The following is a 19,141-nucleotide window of genomic DNA, read 5'->3' as shown; positions in this document are numbered from 1 at the left end:
CCGTAATGCAGGACACTATGACTGTGTGAATGGGCTCTAAGGCTCATGTACTCTGTGTGAGCAACTTAATTAAAATATTTCTTACAATGCTGTAGGTAAACAACGGCTTTCAGCCGTTGCATTACTACAATAGAAGGAAATGTTGTAATCTTATATTTGTTATAATTGTCCTCCTTCGCACAAAAATAAATGTTTTAAATTAGGAGTCTAAAGGGCTCCTGGGAGTGTTACCAGAGCCACTTCGTGCTGCAGATTCACAGGCTCTTACATTGTGCAAGGAGTTCTCCCCCCTCCCACTGTGTGCTTAAACTTCTTCTGCTCATGTGAGATTACATTAGGCAGAAAGAGGGGGAAGTGCTGGGAAAGCTGGGAGGGAGGGAAGACTATGTTCCCGTCTGTGATCCTACAGCTGGGAGGGGCGCTGGTAACACCCTCCCCACAGCCATTCAAGCTCATTAGCATCATTTTTAAATTAGATTTTAGACAGAAGGATAACAAATATAAGAAGATAGCCACAGTACCTGGATCTATGAGTAAGGCACGCTGGTTTATCATGATGGATTTTGATGGTAGATTTTTTTTTAAAGGCCACAAGTGAATCCTGCAGGAACAATCATCATCCTGCCGGCTCAGAGCTCATTGACACCAACTGATTTAACGCTGCTTCAGGGGCTGGAGTCAAGGCCACTTAGTTATACATGATGTAAGGAGTCCCTACATTTCTGTCTGACCACTGCACTATAATGTAATCATATTGTCACCATGGCACGGTTGTCCCACAGGATGCAGGGACTCCTTACATCATGTATAACTGGGGAGTCCTGTCCCAGGGCAGTGTTCAATACTTGAGATGCGGTCACAGATCAAGTTTGTGTGAATGAGTCGTTAAATGGGGTTGTTCAGCCTTTAAAGGAATTCAACCACTCCGAAACCACTGTTCCTCTTCACCTTGATCTCAGCGATGTTCGTTGCTAGTCTTCACACACTGGGATCCCATAGAAAACACATTTCTAATTAGTTGGCCAGAGTGCAGGGAGAAGATGTCCGGCGCTCTGGGCTGCTAATTATGCTGGGAGCATGTGAGAGAAAGGTGATGTCACGCGAGCCTCCAGCCTGTGGCCTGATATATCCAATTCAGCTTCTGAACCACATGAGTATGAAACCCAACTTTAACACCTACAGGACAGGTCACTTTATAAATAATTTCAAGAACCAATTGTTTCCCAATGGGAGACTGGTGCAATCATAAAACCGCACTGTCCAAGGTGACTCCTCACTAACAACAGAGTGGCACCAGCCTAATAATAAGCACAGATTTAGAGTGTATACAGTGCTACCTGTGGTCTTAAGGGTTAAATGGGTGGGCCAGGTTGTTGGATATGTAGAGGAGTTCTGCCTGGAGTCTTGTTTTATAACTTTGCCATGAACTTTAACGCCAGTGTTACATGTGTCTAGACTGACCTTCTGTGGAGCCTGGGGATGTAAAGACAAGTATAGGAAGCGTATGTTCCCTTACATTGAGCTAGGCATGTATACAGAGATCAAGGGCACAAGCTATAACCCTGGTCTATGGTTAATGGTTACACAGTCCAGGCACAGGGACTGCTCTGTAAACATTACACGGCTTTACTGTCCCAATGTTCTCAGGATGACGCTTGTTGTTGACTTGTACCCTGTTAACTTGGAGACGGCAGAGTTCATGTGTGGAGCCTAATAATTTACACGTTAAATTGGTGTCTGTGTATATAGTGAGGGAATAGCAGAAGATTACAGAATATTCTCAATACTTGAAGTACGTACAAGGAGATATTTCTGGCATCTGTAAACTTTGTTCTATTAACAATGTGGATTTTCTTGTTCCTTTGCAATGTACATTGCAGTTTGGAGATGGCAAAAATCTGATAATCTGATATGACGTATGATTAGACCACCAGGATCACTAGAACCAAGTGTAGTAATGAGTTGAGCCCTGTGTGCTTAAGGGGTTACTATGTTTTCTTGCTTGGATAGTGTTCTGCCTGTTATAGTACTGCACGCTTCTGAAGAACCACATGTGAGGGTAAATTTGGGCATTTCTGTTAAAATGGGTTTAGTGTAACTGAAGGAGACCAGGTCCAGACATGGTAGATTTATTATGGATTTGCAGCCTGGATTCCAACAGCAGTTTACAGCTACATAAGGTGTACAAAATCTACATGTGCCACAACCATTCTGCATGGAAATTGGTGGACACTGCATTTTTTTTTTTAATCCGCAATGGAGTTGTATTGTAGAATTACATTAGGAGTTTCACAATTTGCTGTCCGGAATGTGAAAACCAACACAAAATCCATAACAAATCCATACATGTGTGACGTAGGTGGATCTTGCCATGGATTTGGTGATCCATGACGGAAATTTGATGTGATGGTAAGACTTGCATTGGGTATAGAAGGAGCACAGAATTGAAGTTCCCATGTTACCTTATGTACAGTCTATATATCAGATATATGTTTGGGGACCACACACGTGTGTCATTGTACCTTGAAAGAGAAAAAGATAGAGCACTCTTTATCATTTCCCATATGTACGGCCAGCACCATCCCTCTGCCTCTCCAGTGCTTGGCTGTATGAATAAGTATACAGAGACATACATCGCTCATGGCGCTCGGCTGTATGATGAGAAAGCAGAGGTGAAATAGGCCTAAACAGAAGCCTACAGCATATACCACTGAATAGGGATACAGCGACATACATTGCTCATTGACTCCTTTTACTGGTGTTCATTATTCACTGTCTATTCTTCTTCTGTATTGCATATCAGATGCGCAGGTTTCAGAAAATACAGGTCCGAAAGAGAGAAAAATATAGCCCCAACCAAGGATTCACACACTGATACCCCCCAAGCAAGTGGCATTGCCAATGTCCTAGCAGAATCTTCTTTGGCTGCAGTAGTAGCACTTAGTACATCTGAGCCCGGTCTGGTGAATCCAGCATTTGATGAACATGATGACGGTAAGTGCCAAGTACTGTAAGAGTTCAGAAAAGAGATGTCTGTGTTGCCTACGAAGGAGTCTAATGGTTTCTTGTTTTTAACTTCTAGATCAGCCTCATAGGACAAGTCTTGTGGCAGAGACAAGTACGATCGAGATTCATCGTGATGACCCTGAAGAAGAACTGGGCATGCGAATTGTAGGGGGCAGAGACACTCCTCTGGGAAATATTGTAATACAAGAAGTGCTCAAAGATACCTCGGTTGTAGCAGATGGTAGACTTATGCCAGGAGACCACATTTTGGAGGTAGATCTTCCTTGCTGATGTACATGTCTTTGATATTAAAAAACTGGTAACATTAATTGATGAATTCCCAGCGGGAGATATATAGACATACCTAAACTAGATCTGGATCACACAAATGTTTATCCCTTGAATGCTGGAATAGCTTTCTTGTATTCGTTGACCACAAGTGGACACTAGTTCCACGAACCCCTTAGGTTACATGCACAAGAAAGTTTGCCGATTGCCTTACCTGCCAAAGTCTTTTCTTCTGTCATGGGATCATGAGCGGACCTTACACACTGATGACAAACGCCCGCAACAGACAATGGGCCCATGATTTTGCACACATTTATATATGTTGGGCTACCTGAGTTATTTTACCCAATTTTTTTTCCATATATTGTGCCATTTCTTTATACCTTTTTTTACAGTAAAATATGAATGATGCGAAGAGAAATAGAATATTCGGATGCTATATTGGCAGACAAGGCTGACGTGGCTGGTGGGGTTATCTATAACATTTTTATTTTAGCAACATTTTAAATCATGTTTGTATATATTTTGTTAGTGGACATAAACTATACGTAAACATTCACTTGTTTATACTTCTTTTTAATATGTTTCAAACTGAGACAACACACCAGCTTTATTGATTTGTGGCACTATAAGATCTAACTTTACACCACCTATTAGTTGGAACAATTTTCTCTCTCATGGAATTATCTGCAGTAACCTGATTTGACCACTATACTGAGATTGGAGCTGTCTGTTCTCTATTTCTTTAACAGTGTATCAGCTGCTGAGAACAGATGCCTGTGCTAGGTGTTGGACCCCCAGCAATCTGATATTGAGGACACATTCTTTGGATATGTTGTCAATGTTTTTAGTCAAAAAAGCAATAGGTCAATATTAAGTGTGTTTCTCTAACTGCCAGCTCGCAATCTGAATGTCGTGCTCTGAAAACCGTATTTTCCTTAAAAAACACACCATGTGTGATACCCTACTTGTGATTACCTTTCTTTTAAGCTGACAGCTCCTTATGAAATAATAAGATATGGTGCATTGTGTGACTATAATTCCCTGTGCCGGGCCTTAAGACAGACACACGAGCATAGCTTATATCTGACTTAAGCGTCCACAACCTTCATCAGCTCCATTTATGGGATGGGTGTAGCAACAAAAACCCCCTCTGGCATTATTGAGGTGAGGTTTGAGATATTAACAGTAATGAAATTCATTCCTCCAGCAAGGTATAATTGTATATTTTACTAATCCATTATGATGTAAGATACTTCTTAGAAATACACATGTGTATAGCAAGGGGAGAGATGTGTGGATGGCATACATTTGACTATATTATCATACAGAGTAATTTAATGTCTGAGAGAGGCGTTTGGCACCAGTGTAGTGTCTTGGGGGGGGTGAGTAAACAGGTTACACAATGATTTAGAAATTATTCTAACTATGTCCTCACAAGAAGAGTTAATCAACAACATGTCACCTGGTGTAGCTGGTTACAGTAGCCCTCTTCCAAGTGGGTACAACTTAAAGAGAACCTGTGAACACATTTTCACAAATACAGCTAGTGACAGGTTCCCATAGAGCCCTATTATTTAAATGACACCCTTCTAATCTAAAAATTGTTTCCCTCACATCCCCATAAAAACAACTTTATGTAGTTATATTACCTGGCATCAGAGGGGGCGTGTATTCTGCTTGGCCATATCTACCCCATGTTTGTATTTATCACATGAAATCACAGCAGATAAATACATGGGGTAAACATGGCACATTTAAGGGGGAAAACTACCTTAAATTACATCACCCTGGTCACATGACATGAATCTAGCACAAGGCCTTGTGTAATAAATTTGACACAATGGGGCACATATACTAAGGGTTCGCGGACCGCATTACTGTTGCAGGGACCAGGTAAGTAAATGTACCCCAATATTTCCTAGAAGTAAACTGAGCTTCACATGTCCATAGTTGAATATTGTCAGACGGTCCCCATGTACTAGTTCCATACAGCAGCATGTCCGGTCAATCAAGAACATGGTGGCAGGCCAATGACTGACATTTGAAGACTCAGAGCTGTCGGTCAAAATAAGGAGGCATGGTTCACTGGCAGTCTGGGAAAAACCAAGAGTCATATCCAGGATAAAATAGTCAAGTATGCTAATTTGCATATCCGAAAAGGAATTATGAAGTGTCTGCTTACAGAGTCCCCATCACTGAGTTAACAGCAATAAAACTGAGTAAAATTGTAAAGTAAGGGGTTAAAATTATCTTTATTGTGTAAACTTCAATGGGGGATTCAAATTTGAGAACTTTCCTTCATGGGAAACCCCTTTTAATGATCAATGCCTTTCTGGCAGCTAACTTTAAGTGATGTGGGGAGTACTTGTAACCATTTACCAGCAGGCATTGTTGGTTTGGGGTGGGGGTGGGGGGATTCTGGTGACAGACCTTCTTTAAAAGGATAGCCTTTCTTGTACATATTGCCATTTATAGATAACTTTTCATTGCCCAAATTAATTAAATCAATTAATTTAATTAAGAGAAGGAGGTATTCGCTCTGTAGTTCATGCGAATAAAATCTCTTTATTTTCCTTGTACTATTTCTCTAATTGTCAGAAATTGTCACAATGAAAGATTGTGTGTAGCTTGTATATGTCCATAGCTGATAATTTCTTTATACATTGCAATTTTCAGATTAATGGAATGAATATTAGCAATGTGTCCCATAGCCAAGCCATTGCCTTGCTCCGGCAGCCTTCTCCTGTCATATGTCTCACAGTCCTACAAGAGAGAGGTTTTTCCCAAAGGTCTCAGCGAACAGAAGGACCCCCCGCAGCTAGTACCTGCAAAGAAGTGGTGCAAGTCAATCTACTGAAGCGGGATCGGTCAGAGCCCCTCGGGATCAAGCTGGTTAGAAAGACAGAAGAGCCAGGAGTGTTTGTGTTGGATTTATTAGACGGTGGCCTGGCAGCGAAAGATGGAAGACTTAAGTGTAATGATAAGGTCTTATCTATTAATGGTCATGATCTCCGACACGGGACTCCAGAGACGGCTGCACAGATTATCCAGGTAACGTATCTTACATCATTACAGGACAGATTTGCTTATCCTAAAACAAGACCGGATGAAGCTTACATTTATTCCTTCTTTAGACACCTTTGTCTAACTTTAAACTATTAGTTGGTTATATTCTGTTTTTCAGTGACACTCTAAGGCTGCATTCACACGTCTGTCGGAGAGACGTGTATGTGGTTGCAAGTTTGCAGCATGCATACGTCCCCCACATTCGCCAATGGCCACAAGGAGCAGCACCGTACCGCTCCGTACACGGGGGAAAAAGTAGGACATGCCTTATCTTTCTCCGTGTTATGGCGCCGTGTGCCATGCATTGCTCCTCCTCCTTTCCATCGCGGCGAATGTATGTAGCCCGGTGGGGAAACGTTCGTGTGAATGCAGCCTTAAACCTTAAGTCACATTCAAGTTCTATCACATCGCAGCTGTGATCTTTGTGAAGGAGCAGGAGTGAGGGGCCGAGAGCTGAGGAGTCTGCAGCACAGACTAGTCACGTGTTGTTTTTTGAAATGCATCCAAACCAAAGACCAACCCCTTGGGACTATACAGAGGACTCTGTCAGGGTGCAAGTTAGGTTATAACACACAATTCTATTGTAATGCAAATGTTTGGAGAAAGCAGAAAGACATATTTGCAATCCAGCTGTAATAGTTTTCGGGAACCTGTCTCTAGTGAAAATGAGGTCCTTGAGGACAGGTTCCCTTTATAGGAAATCAACCACCTAGAAAACATAAAAAAAAAACTATTAATACTCACCCCTGCTCCTCTTCACCTTGATCACGGCACTGTCTGTTGCTAATCTTGACACCCTGGGATCACCTAGAAAAGAAAGTTAAAATTAGCAGTACAGAGTGTGGGGATGATATGTCTGGCACTCCTGGCTGCTAATTATGCACGTCCCTGTGTGAATTCACGCCTCTCATGTGACATCACCTCACTCTTCCATGCTCCCAGCATGGGAGAGGAAGGTACATGGCCGTGTATAATTAGCAGCCCGGGGTGCTGGGCTGCACTTTCGTATCTGCCAGTCTTAAATCGATCAAATAGGATATGTAATAAATTTTGTGAATCTGGAAAACCCCTTTAAACATATACCATTATGAAGCCATACTTGGTGGTGAAATGACACCATTGAATTTTGTTCTTTAGTCACATAGCTAGTTGTATCATTTGTTGTTAGCTTAAAAAGGGTCCTGAAATGCAACCTATTGGCCCATATTTATTAAAGCTGCACCATTTTTTTTTTTGTCTGACTTTGCACCTTCTTTTTAATACACTATGCTTACACATATATTTATAAAGTGTGTCGCGGCTGCACTTTTGGTGCTTTTGGCGTTTTGGTGCACAGTCTGACAGTGTGCCTCATTTATCATGCAGTGTCCTACAGAATTGTGTTTAAAGGTGCACCAAATAAAAAAAAAATGTTGTACTCTGTCGGAGCAGGTCAGGGTGGGCCAGATTCTTGAAGAACGGGCGCCACAATTCAGGAATCTGGCGCAACCTGCATCTGTTTTTGATGAACGTGCGTAAGTGAGTTCCAATTGTCATGGAGTGGAGAGGATTTTCTTGTATTACACTTCATAGTAGATATAAGGAATGTAGCAGCCATAAGTATACAAAGCTATGGGGTTTAAATGGTTATTTAATGTGGAAAGTCACAATGATCTTGTTCTGTGTGTCATTTTTTTAGATGAGCGAGGCCCGGGTTAACTTTGTGGTCCTTAGGCAAAGCACTTTGCAGCCAATGGAAGTCAATGAAGATGGAAGTTCATCTGGAAGCAGCAGCAGCAGTAGTAATGGAGAAAGTCCTGTCCGTGCACGCAAGAGACCAAGTGTGCACCCATGTAGAAGAAGGTCCACACAGAGGGCGAGTTATTTATTCCTATATGATTCGTTTTAGTAGAAGCAGCGGGTGACTTGCCACATTTTACTGGCTTCAAAGAAATGTAACATGAGCTGAACGTCACATTACCCACACAGGAAGATGAGAGAAGCTGGGGTCTAGATTGTAATGGGAGACGTATATACCTGCTCTCTATAGCCTTATAAACAGCTTTTAGTAGTTATGTATGTATCTCGTCTGTCCTAGCTGCTCTAATGCATATATAAGACACATCCTTGAAAAGGAAATGGGTGATATAATGCTGCTTTGACATTGATCTTATGGTTGGTATTGTTTGTAAGAGACAAATGCTTTATATTTTGTATGTCAGAACATGTATTATATAACCAAAACTCAATACGCTGTTCTGTCATTTGTACTAAATATAGGACCAGCCTCAGGCGAACCCATCAATGGAGAAAGGCGTCACTCTGAAGAAAGAGCCTAGAGAATCTTTGGGGATTACCATAGGAGGAGGGCGAGATCATAAAAACAAACTCCCCATCTATGTCTCCAGTGTTCAGCCAGTAGGGTGTCTCTACAGAGATGGCAGGATAAAGAAAGGTAAGACATATTCCTATATGGTGCAATGAAGTACCTGTGCATTATGCAGGTTTATGTTCTATAGTCATCAATTATATCTAAATATAGAATAGAAATTCTGCAAAAACTTGTGAAATGCAAATATATGGGATTATTTCTGGTACCAAGTTCTCTCAGACTGAAACTGTGTATATGGGTGTCTACATTTGTATTATGTAATTATTTTGAGCAATATAGGCCATTATTACCTGTTAATATCTGGACTGTGGAGTCGGTAAGCCAAACCTTCGACTCTTCAATTTCCCAAACTTAGGACTGTGGAGTTGGAGTAAGTTTTCCAGGTCACTCTTGCGGTGCTTGAGATAAATGTGGGCATTCCTTCCCAGTACCTTCCCCTCTGATTTATTGCAGAGGAACTTCACTCCTGAGCATGTACATAAAGTGCATCCACGTTCTTCTCAACTAAAAGGGTGCACAAGCCGCGCCACTAACAGGCCACATGCAGCCTATCAAGCCATGAGTTGTGTTCTGCATGGCAGTCCAATGAGCACTTCCATTGCTGATGTAACACAACTGATGGCAGATCATTGGTGCATGAGGCCGGATAGCGGTGAGTGTAGCCGAGAAGTTCTCACTGCTCCCGGGTTCTCTCCTGCCGCTCCATTCTATATCCTGACACTGGTTGTATGTGTTGTATGAGTGGTACAAGGAGGAGACAAGAAGCGGCATTGTGGTGAAGGGAGAAGAGCCAGGAAAGGAGAGTATTTATTTTCTTGTCTGCTCTGGAGTATTATTAGTTTTATGCTTTAGGGATCTCAGTTATTATTGTCTTCTATGGGGACTCCAGTATTATCTTCTCTGAATGCAGTATTTTTTGCTGGGGTTTTATTTATTGCTCTATTGTTGCATTTATAACTTCTGGGTTGGCTTTTTGTGCTGTACGGTGGATGTTGATGCATCTAGGGTGCTGGTTACTGATGCAGGCCCGTTGTTGCTCACTGCTGGCCTTAATCCTTAGAGCAAGACTAGAACACACATTTTTAAAGGAAATTTCAACATTTTTATAGGTTATTATATGTTTGTGGCATCGCAGTCGGTCCATTTCATCACAACTTCACCAGAATTATCAGCGACTCCACAGCCCTGATTAATACCTGACAAATTATGTATGTAAAGTAATGGGAACGGGTGTATGAGTGTTTTACATCTGACTTCATACCCAAAATATGCCTGTAATCATCTGATATTCTTCTATTAGATGATCTCTACTACATTAGGCATGGGCAATTGATGGATGGACTGCTTGGTCCAACCATACATGCCCCAGGTGTGGGAATGGTGAATTCCATATCTATAGTTTGGACTGTGGGGATGTAATTGTAAAGCGCTATGGAATTTGATGGTGCTATATAACTAAAGATTATTATAATTATTGTGTAATGTACATGACTGCATCATCAACTACTTTAGTACTGAAAGTGTTCAGCACATCTGGGCATACAGTACAATATACTGTATCTGAATATTTTTAGCGCTGACACATGAGTACAAGTGGAGACAATCATGTGATAGGTTCTCTTTAAAATAGTGGCTGACAGCAGTTTTTACACCACTAAACTATCTGATCCGTCAGGTAAGTTATCCTAAATTAATCTCCTTTCTAGCAATCTTATATTAAAAACATTTCTATAGCACCTAAATTCTGGTGTCATTTAAAGATGAGAATCAAGGTTTTGTGTGCTATAGAACCAAATATATACTGTACATACTGGAGTATTAGCCGAGTTTTTCAGCACAAAAAATTTGCTGAAAAATCCTATCTCGGCTTATACGCGAGTCAATGAAAAAAAACCTCTGTATTCACCTTTCCAATACCGTCTTCAGTTTCGTCTTCGGGTTCTTGCAGCTGTGTCGCACATTCCATGACATCAGCCGCTTGCCGACATCATAGTGTGTGCACCGCCATCGGCACACACTATGATGTCTGCAAGCGGCTGATGTCAGGGTGTAAGCGATGGGACCTTGCAGGGAGCCAAAAATAGAAAAGGACCTGTGGGCAGCGTCAAAAAGGAGAGTACAGAGGGGTTTTTTTTAGGCTGGGGAGAATGGGGGGTGCAGGCTCTGGCTACATACCGGGGGGGGGGCATGTGACCAATGCATTTCCCATTTCATGGCTCACAGAACCACAAACCTGATGCATTTAGAAATGTGAGATTCTCATCCAAAAAGCCCCTCTCCCCTCTCAGCCTGACCCTTTTAACTTTGGAGGTCATTTTATGTAAACATAAAGAAGGAGTGTGAGGAAAATATGGTGTAAAAAGATGGTGACAGTGTCCCTTGTAGTCCCGTGGCCACCAGCATCCACCATAGTCAGTTTCTGGCTGGTGCTGGGGCGCTGTGGTAACTAACTGGTGGTAAAAAAAGATCTTCCTTCCACCTGTCAATTCTAAGCCTATTGCCCACAATGGAGTTTGGCTGACAAGATTGCACCGTGCGCTTTCAGGATTTACCAAACTGAACTTAAATTAATTAGGTGAATACATCATGTTCATCAGTTGCCTAGTAAATCCCTAAAGCTCATGGAGCGAGTTTTTGACCAAACTCGTTCGTTGGCAACAGGGCCGTAGTGTGTTCATCAGACAGTGACCATCTCCTTTTAAAGAAGGAGCACGTATGCAGTATTCTCAATAAACCCATAAACCGAAAGTAAACTGGAAAGCGGCTGACATTTTATTACATCTTTTTTCCTGCCCTTCACAAATGATTATAGAATCTGATGCATTGGTAGATAAATTTTAATATGCTTCTCCTTACAGGCGACGTGCTCCTGAGCATCAATGGGGTTGACTTGACTTCTCTGAGTTATATGGATGCCGTGGCGGCACTTAAGTCCAATGCTGCATCACACACTGTGGTCCTGAAAACCCTGGAGTTACCAGTAACAGAAAGACATGGAGAAACTACAGAAGGAGGGGTTGAAGTCACAAGGGACCCTGGGGGCATTTGGTCTCCTCTTTGGGTGTACTGGTTTAGTCTTCCTAGGTATGTAGTACTCATTTCAGATATACAGTGACTTATAATTGTCTCCTTTTAGCAGCTAACCCTCATTTGTTTAAAGTGGCAATAAAGTGGGTGGTACTGAAGCAAATCTCATCCTTGCTACATAAGAACGCTTCAGTGTGTCAATTCATGCTTCATAGTATTAATGCAGATTTATGTCTGTAGAATGTGAAGGTTTTGGGCCAAAATCACTTTATAGAGATTACAGTTTGGCACTGCTGATTGGCAGGGAAGAAGAGACTCCTTGCACCATATACACTCACCGGCCACTCTATTAGGTACACCATGCTAGTAACGGGTTGGACCCCCTTTTGCCTTCAGAACTGCCTCAATTCTTCGTGGCATAGATACAACAAGGCGCTGGAAGCATTCCTCAGAGATTTTGGTCCATATTGACATGATGGCATCACACAGTTGCCGCAGATTTGTCGGCTGCACATCCATGATGCGAATCTCCCGTTCCACCACATCCCAAAGATGCTCTATTGGATTGAGATCTGGTGACTGTGGAGGCCATTTGAGTACAGTGAACTCATTGTCATGTTCAAGAAACCAGTCTGAGATGATTCCAGCTTTATGACATGGCGCATTATCCTGCTGAAAGTAGCCATCAGATGTTGGGTACATTGTGGTCATAAAGGGATGGACATGGTCAGCAACAATACTCAGGTAGGCTGTGGCGTTGCAACGATGCTCAATTGGTACCAAGGGGCCCAAGAAAATATTCCCCACACCATGACACCACCACCACCACCACCACCCTGAACCGTTGATACAAGGCAGGATGGATCCATGCTTTCATGTTGTTGACGCCAAATTCTGACCCTACCATCCGAATGTCGCAGCAGAAATCGAGACTCATCAGACCAGGCAACGTTTTTCCAATCTTCTACTGTCCAATTTCCATGAGCTTGTGCAAATTGTAGCCTCAGTTTCCTGTTCTTAGCTGAAAGGAGTGGCACCCGGTGTGGTCTTCTGCTGCTGTAGCCCATCTGCCTCAAAGTTCGACGTACTGTGCGTTCAGAGATGCTCTTCTGCCTACCTTGGTTGTAACGGGTGGCGATTTGAGTCACTATTGCCTTTCTATCAGCTCGAACCAGTCTGCCCATTCTCCTCTGGCATCAACAAGGCATTTCCGCCCACAGAACTGCTGCTCACTGGATGTTTTTTCTTTTTCGGACCATTCTCTGTAAACCCTAGAGATGGTTGTGCGTGAAAATCCCAGTAGATCAGCAGTTTCTGAAATACTCAGACCAGCCCTTCTGGCACCAACAACCATGCCACGTTCAAAGGCACTCAAATCACCTTTCTTCCCCATACTGATGCTCGGTGCGAACTGCAGGAGATTGTCTTGACCATGTCTACATGCCTAAATGCACTGAGTTGCCGCCATGTGATTGGCTGATTAGAAATTAAGTGTTAACGAGCAGTTGGACAGGTGTACCTAATGAAGTGGCCGGTGAGTGTATATCACTATGATGCTCAGAGTCCTGTTTTCAGAACTGTTTTTGGTCTATGAAATCCAGCCACAGCTGACCTAGGTTGTGTGACACTGTCCTAAGGTCTCAGAAGATTTAGGACACAATAACCAGCTGATTCTGCTGTGGAAAACCCTGAGGGTTGTCTCTTATTATGGGCTTTCATGCAGTGTATGTGCCTTAATCAGCTCATGGTCAGGGAGTGCCTGCTTCCCTAAGCTGCATAATTAAAACCCATTACCCACAAGCTCTGTAGACAAACCTGGGGACCATCTATCATGGAAACTCCAAGTATATGATGGATGTATGGGAGACTAAACAGAAAGCACTTTCCTAGTGTAATAGTCCAGATTGCTCTCTGATGCACCTGTGTGACCATGGTCAGATTTCTGTCCACTGGAAGCTTTCTATTGAATGACGGCAAACAGAGATCTAGAAAACTGTGCAAAATTGATAGAGAAAGTATATTGGAAATATGCATAACTTTTCATCATGCAAAAAATAACCGTAATTTGCCAAAATGAGAATAGCGCTTTTAAGTCACATCTCACCACTCCAGTGTGTAGTCAGGAACAAAGGTGGGGGGGGGGAGAAAATTGTGCCAGAACCCCCTCTGCATCAGAAATCCAACGCTAAAAGTGATCCACTTCCGTTTTCAAATGGCCACAGTGGCTCCGATTAACAATCAGACACACACACATAGCATTTTGGGTTGATAAAATTATTTATGTACTCACAAAAAAGTATCCATAAAAGCGTGCATGTAGAATCAACTGTGTATCAGTGTCAGACGCCAAACACTTTGCTCAACCCAGGTATTGCCTCCTCCAGCCTCATTTGGGGCAAGGTGTTGGTATGTTTCTGTACTCTTTAACCCCTTAGCGCTCTGCACCGTAGCTGTACTGCGCTGAGTCCTGCGACTACAGCTACTGCGCAGAGACTATGCCGGTTCAGTTCTGCACAGGAGCCGGACCGGCAACAGGGGTGGCGGGATGTCAGCAGTAATCTACCGCTGACATCCCCGGCTACCACCCGCGGTCGGATCGGCACCCCCACAGCGATCCAGAGATGCCTGTCGACAATGCCTTTAAGATGGTGTCTGTGACGTCATCTTAAAGGCAGTGTCAGCCTATGCATGTGCATAGGCTGACACTGCTAATACCCTACAATACATAAGTATTGCAGAGTATTAGCATGAACAAGCAATCAGATGATCAAAAAATGTTTTTCAATAAAAAATAACTTTATAAATCACTAAAAATGCCCATAAGTCCCAAAACGTATAGAGACATAGAACCCTCAAAAAGTCTAAATCATAACACAAACCACACATATATAGTATCATCGCATCCGTAACAATCCGTAGAATAAAACTAAATAACTATTGAACCCGTACAATGAACGCTGTAAAAAAAATAAATAAATAAAAAATCCGCCAATGATTCTGATTCTAAGAATTCCAAAATCTATAGGCGATATTCACTTTACACTTTTGAGGACATAACCTATTTTCAGTAGCTTCTTCTGGAACTATAACTTATGAATCAGCTTGTGTGATAAAGATGCTGTATATATCCCTCTAATGATGGTGGCTGTGCCTATTATAAAGTAATCTTCCATTATCTTTCAGCTCCCTGCACTGGTGTCGGCACATTTCATTACGGAAGAGTACCTTTGAGAGCTGGGGCTTCAGTATAGTTGGTGGTTATGAAGAGACTAAGGGGAACCAACCTTTCTTCATCAAAACCATAGTGCCTGCTACACCCGCTTTTTTTGATGGACGGTTAAAGTAGGTCAAATTTTTTTATAGCATGTGACATACAATGGAAAAAGCTACAGGACTTGTGGCTGAGAGGTCTAGGATAGAGAATACTAGAGGACAGTTAAATTCTTTTTTTTTTAGTTTCTAGCAGTAAGTTTATAGTCTTGTCTTTAAAAAAAAAAAAAACAGGTACTATGAGAGATCTATTTTCTTCCATTCCCTCATACATACAAAAGCTGCAGAGCAAAGTCTCTTTTTGCCGAAGATGAGTCCATAGAGAAGCTGGAGAGGCTGACACTTCAGAGACACAAAACTTGGTCCTTGGTGCCATTTGGTCCATGTTTTGAGACATTTTAAAAAGAAAAGAATCTCAGATATTTGTGGTTTTATGTCAAGACACAGAGATTCAGGCAATAACTGACATTACCAACTTTGTCTAACAGCCATCCTCAAAATACATGGTTCTAGGTGCTTTACAGTCCAACATAGTGGTATGTCTGAAGTGACCCTTCCCAATTTGCATATATATGGATTTTGGGCAAAATTAAACCTAAAGTGGAATTCAAGAAAGGAGATTTACACCACTAAATTACCACTGTCCTCAAGTAGGGTTTGAAAAGTTGGTGACTGTGTCCCAGTATACTCACATTGGTTATTTGGAATTTTATATAACACTAACTCTAAAAGTTCTACAATTTTCTAATATGAGAATAGCCAGAGCCTTTTTTTCAAAAAATAATCTATGTTAACACAGGCTCCAAGGTTCTACCTGTGAAGGTTTTCACTACCCTCTGGCTACAGAGCCCCGGAACTGACTGATACACTTTTTCTGTTCCTCATCAGAGAACACGCTCGCCTCCATTCAGAACCTAGATCCAAATGTATTCAGTTGAGGCAATGCTCTCTGAGGTGAACACCCAATGGGCTTTTGATCTCTTTTACCTTATGACCCACAGCTGGCTCTAGAACCAGGAAAGTATTTAAAAAGAGAAAGGGGAGCATTATTCTTTATATATACCGTAAATGAAATAAATATTATTAAAGACTAATGCACCCCTTTCTCTTTTTAAATACTTTCCTGTTCTAAAGCCAGAATTAAAAGTTAATCCTGGGTCATTAATCCAGTGGCCATACTATACCTCTAATTTTATAGACTTCTCTAGTACATACTAATCCATGACTGTGCTTTTTGTCTAGGTGCGGAGATGAAATAGTCGAAGTCAATGGAGTGTCAGCTGTTGGTATGAGCAATGCAGAACTGATCCCCATGTTAAAAGAGCAGAAGAACAGAGTAACCCTGACTGTAGTCTCCTGGCCTGGGAGTCTAGTGTGACGGCTAGAATATATACTTCTTCATGATTGTAAAATCTAATACTTTTGCACATCTTTCAGCTGGAATCTTTGCCTTATTTCCTTTTGTGTGTGAAACTCTTACAACTTTCTAGTCCTGCAGCTACAACAAATGTAGCTATTGTACCATAATCCTGGTTGATTGGATTCTATTGCTTCTCTAATCAACTCCAATCACAATTTCCACCAATGATGATGTAGTATATAAAATGGGTTAGCCAGGATTAGATATAAGGAGAGACTATGTTTCCACTAGTGTTTGTCCCGCGCAACCTGGGCATACGGCCAACAGAACAGCCAATGTGGCAGGTTTAGCTGTTCAGCCAGCAATATGCAGGCCAATCCTATATGAAAATCATCATGTCCCCTCCCTTACTAACATCCCAAGGTGATTTTGCACTTCAATTACACTTGCAATCACATGATCTTGCTTACTGTTACTGATAAATCAGTCTTTAACAGTTACTAAGGTAATTTGAGGAGTTATTTCATATGGGCACATAAAATATTTACTATGTGACCCGGTAGCATCTGATTCTACCGTATGTTGTGTAAACGTGCACCTTAATCACCTCCTTAAAGAGCATCTACCACCAGGATCATGGACTGTATGCAGATGAGCCTGAGGGGCTACAGGCTCCATAGGAGTTAATGGATCCTGGACCCCCTCAGGCTCATTTGCATACAATCCTTCATCCTGGTGGTAGATTCCCTTTAAGTCTGTCTTAGAGGTTGGAAACCTTTTCATTGCAACTGTATGTAAAGGTAATGACTGTCATTTGTATGTCCTTGTAAATCTTTGAATGTTGTCATGAACACATGGTAGGAAACAGGTCCCAGGAGTCACAATGCAGGATGTATAAAGTGCCCTACCACAAGTGCCTCGGTAGATTCACCCTGGCAAATTTTTTCACATCATTTTTCGCTGAAGCCATTTCAGCATATGGACACATAAGATTGGTTTTCTCTTTCCGGCTTCAGTAATTTTATTAATGAACCATTAATGTGTTTTTTCCCACTAATCCAATGTTGTTTGAACAAAAAAAACAGCTTTTAAATATTTTTCTACTGGCCAGTGAAAAAAATGCCAGTGTGAATATGCCCTAAATGTGTTTCCCTAGATTTCTTAATAACTCGTTCATAGTATAGGTGATTAGGATCATATTGTCCTGAATCCCTCACCAGTCAGCTGTTTGAAGAGACTACTTCAAAGTCTACAAATCACTGCGCTGTACAGTGGCTGTGTTTGGTATTGCAGCTCAATTGCATTTGCTTTAATATATAAATGGGTCATGTGACTAATGCAAGTTTACAGGCCTGGGAATCTGTAGACAGCAGATGGCACCATGTGTTGTTCTGCCACCAATCTGATATTAATCACCTAAAAGGAAATCTACCACCAGGATGAAGGATTGTAAACCAAGCACACAAGGACATACTGGTGACAGGATCCAGTCTTAATGCTTCCTATGCCCTTGTTTTATGGGGGGAAATTTTTTTTATGCAAATTAGTCTGAGGGGCACCTTCAGGCTTATTTGCTTTTTTGCAAATACCAGGACATAAAAAAGCTAGAAGAGTGAATTCTACCAGAGTGGGCACACACCAGTATGACCGTGTGCATGGGTCACAATCCTTCATCCTGGTGCTAGATGTCCTTTTAATGATTGGTGATCTAAAGGAACAATTTGGTGCTTCCATTCACATGCAGCCATTTGTTGAACCAGTTTTCAACCAATTCAACTTGGCTAATTTGGGTAGTTTCTGGTCCTATTAAAATAAACTGGTCCTAAAAGAAATGTATGTTTTAGATATGACTAATATGATCAGTTCTGCACAATTAAGCAATGACATTGTGTGTTATGGTGATTCTATATTAAGCCATCGCTAGAGACTTTTTGTGTAAGTGATAGGTTTCCATCAGAGCCGAGATATAAATTATTCTTAGACTATTTTGTAAAAGGTGCAAATGTTTTCACATAGCGGCATCTGAGGATATACATTAAACAGATTGTAAATTATTCACCTAATTATAGATGAAGGTGTATTTATACCTGCTAGTTTTATAGAGGGTTTTTTTTCCTGTAATTTATATTAAAAAATTGTATTGAAAATGTTGAACTTGCACAATTGCAGCCGTTTTGCATTACTTTGTGCAAATCGTGTTACAAAAAAACAAAATAACTTTTCAAATACATGAAAATACACATTTAAAAACTGGTCCTGATTCACAATTATTCAACTCAGGAAGATTAAATAATGAGAATTTTTTTCATTGTCAAATAAAAGTTTGGATACAAATTTTTCTAAATCTTGATGTACGCTTTGATTGGTTCTGCTATTGCCATGTACTTGTCTCATTCTTGTGGGGTCTGATGTAATTATTACTGTAGAAGACATTACAGAAAAGACTTTTTTGTGAATTTAAAGAAAACTGAATGGAAAAAAAAATCATTTAACAATTGTTCACTTTTAAGTAGCCCAATGTGTTATTTTTGTGTAGTGCACTAAAAATAAAGTTATGGCCCTTCAACTACTGCAGCTGCAAATTTGTTAAAAATGCCAGTCATTAAAGAAAATCTTCCATCATTTCAAGCATGGTAAACCAGGGACACTTACTCATAGATCCAGACTGTGATAATCTTTTTACGTTTATCAATGGCCTGCGTTCTTCTAAAAATCAACTTGATGCTAATGAGCCCAAAAGGCTATTGCGG

At 41.3% G+C, this 19,141-nt stretch overlaps 1 protein-coding gene across 3 annotated transcripts in view; it reads left to right on the top strand.

The window, feature by feature from the left end:
• The window catches only part of LOC140077839 (ligand of Numb protein X 2-like), a 42,162-nt gene extending 23,201 nt beyond the window's left edge, over positions 1-18,961 (top strand). For all 3 annotated transcript variants that reach the window (XM_072125374.1, XM_072125375.1, XM_072125376.1), the window contains exons 3-10: positions 2,804-2,994; positions 3,083-3,279; positions 5,974-6,348; positions 8,042-8,218; positions 8,623-8,797; positions 11,593-11,818; positions 14,945-15,103; positions 16,274-18,961. In XM_072125374.1, coding sequence (XP_071981475.1) covers positions 2,804-2,994; positions 3,083-3,279; positions 5,974-6,348; positions 8,042-8,218; positions 8,623-8,797; positions 11,593-11,818; positions 14,945-15,103; positions 16,274-16,409 — 1,636 coding nt within the window. In that variant the 3' untranslated portion in view covers positions 16,410-18,961. The remainder of the gene's footprint in view (positions 1-2,803; positions 2,995-3,082; positions 3,280-5,973; positions 6,349-8,041; positions 8,219-8,622; positions 8,798-11,592; positions 11,819-14,944; positions 15,104-16,273) is intronic.
• Positions 18,962-19,141: the final 180 nt, after the last annotated feature.

Source organism: Engystomops pustulosus, chromosome 9 (assembly GCF_040894005.1).
Source record: "Engystomops pustulosus chromosome 9, aEngPut4.maternal, whole genome shotgun sequence".
In the NCBI taxonomy this organism is placed as follows: Eukaryota; Metazoa; Chordata; class Amphibia; order Anura; family Leptodactylidae; genus Engystomops; species Engystomops pustulosus.
This window is presented reverse-complemented; position numbering and strand designations above follow the sequence as displayed.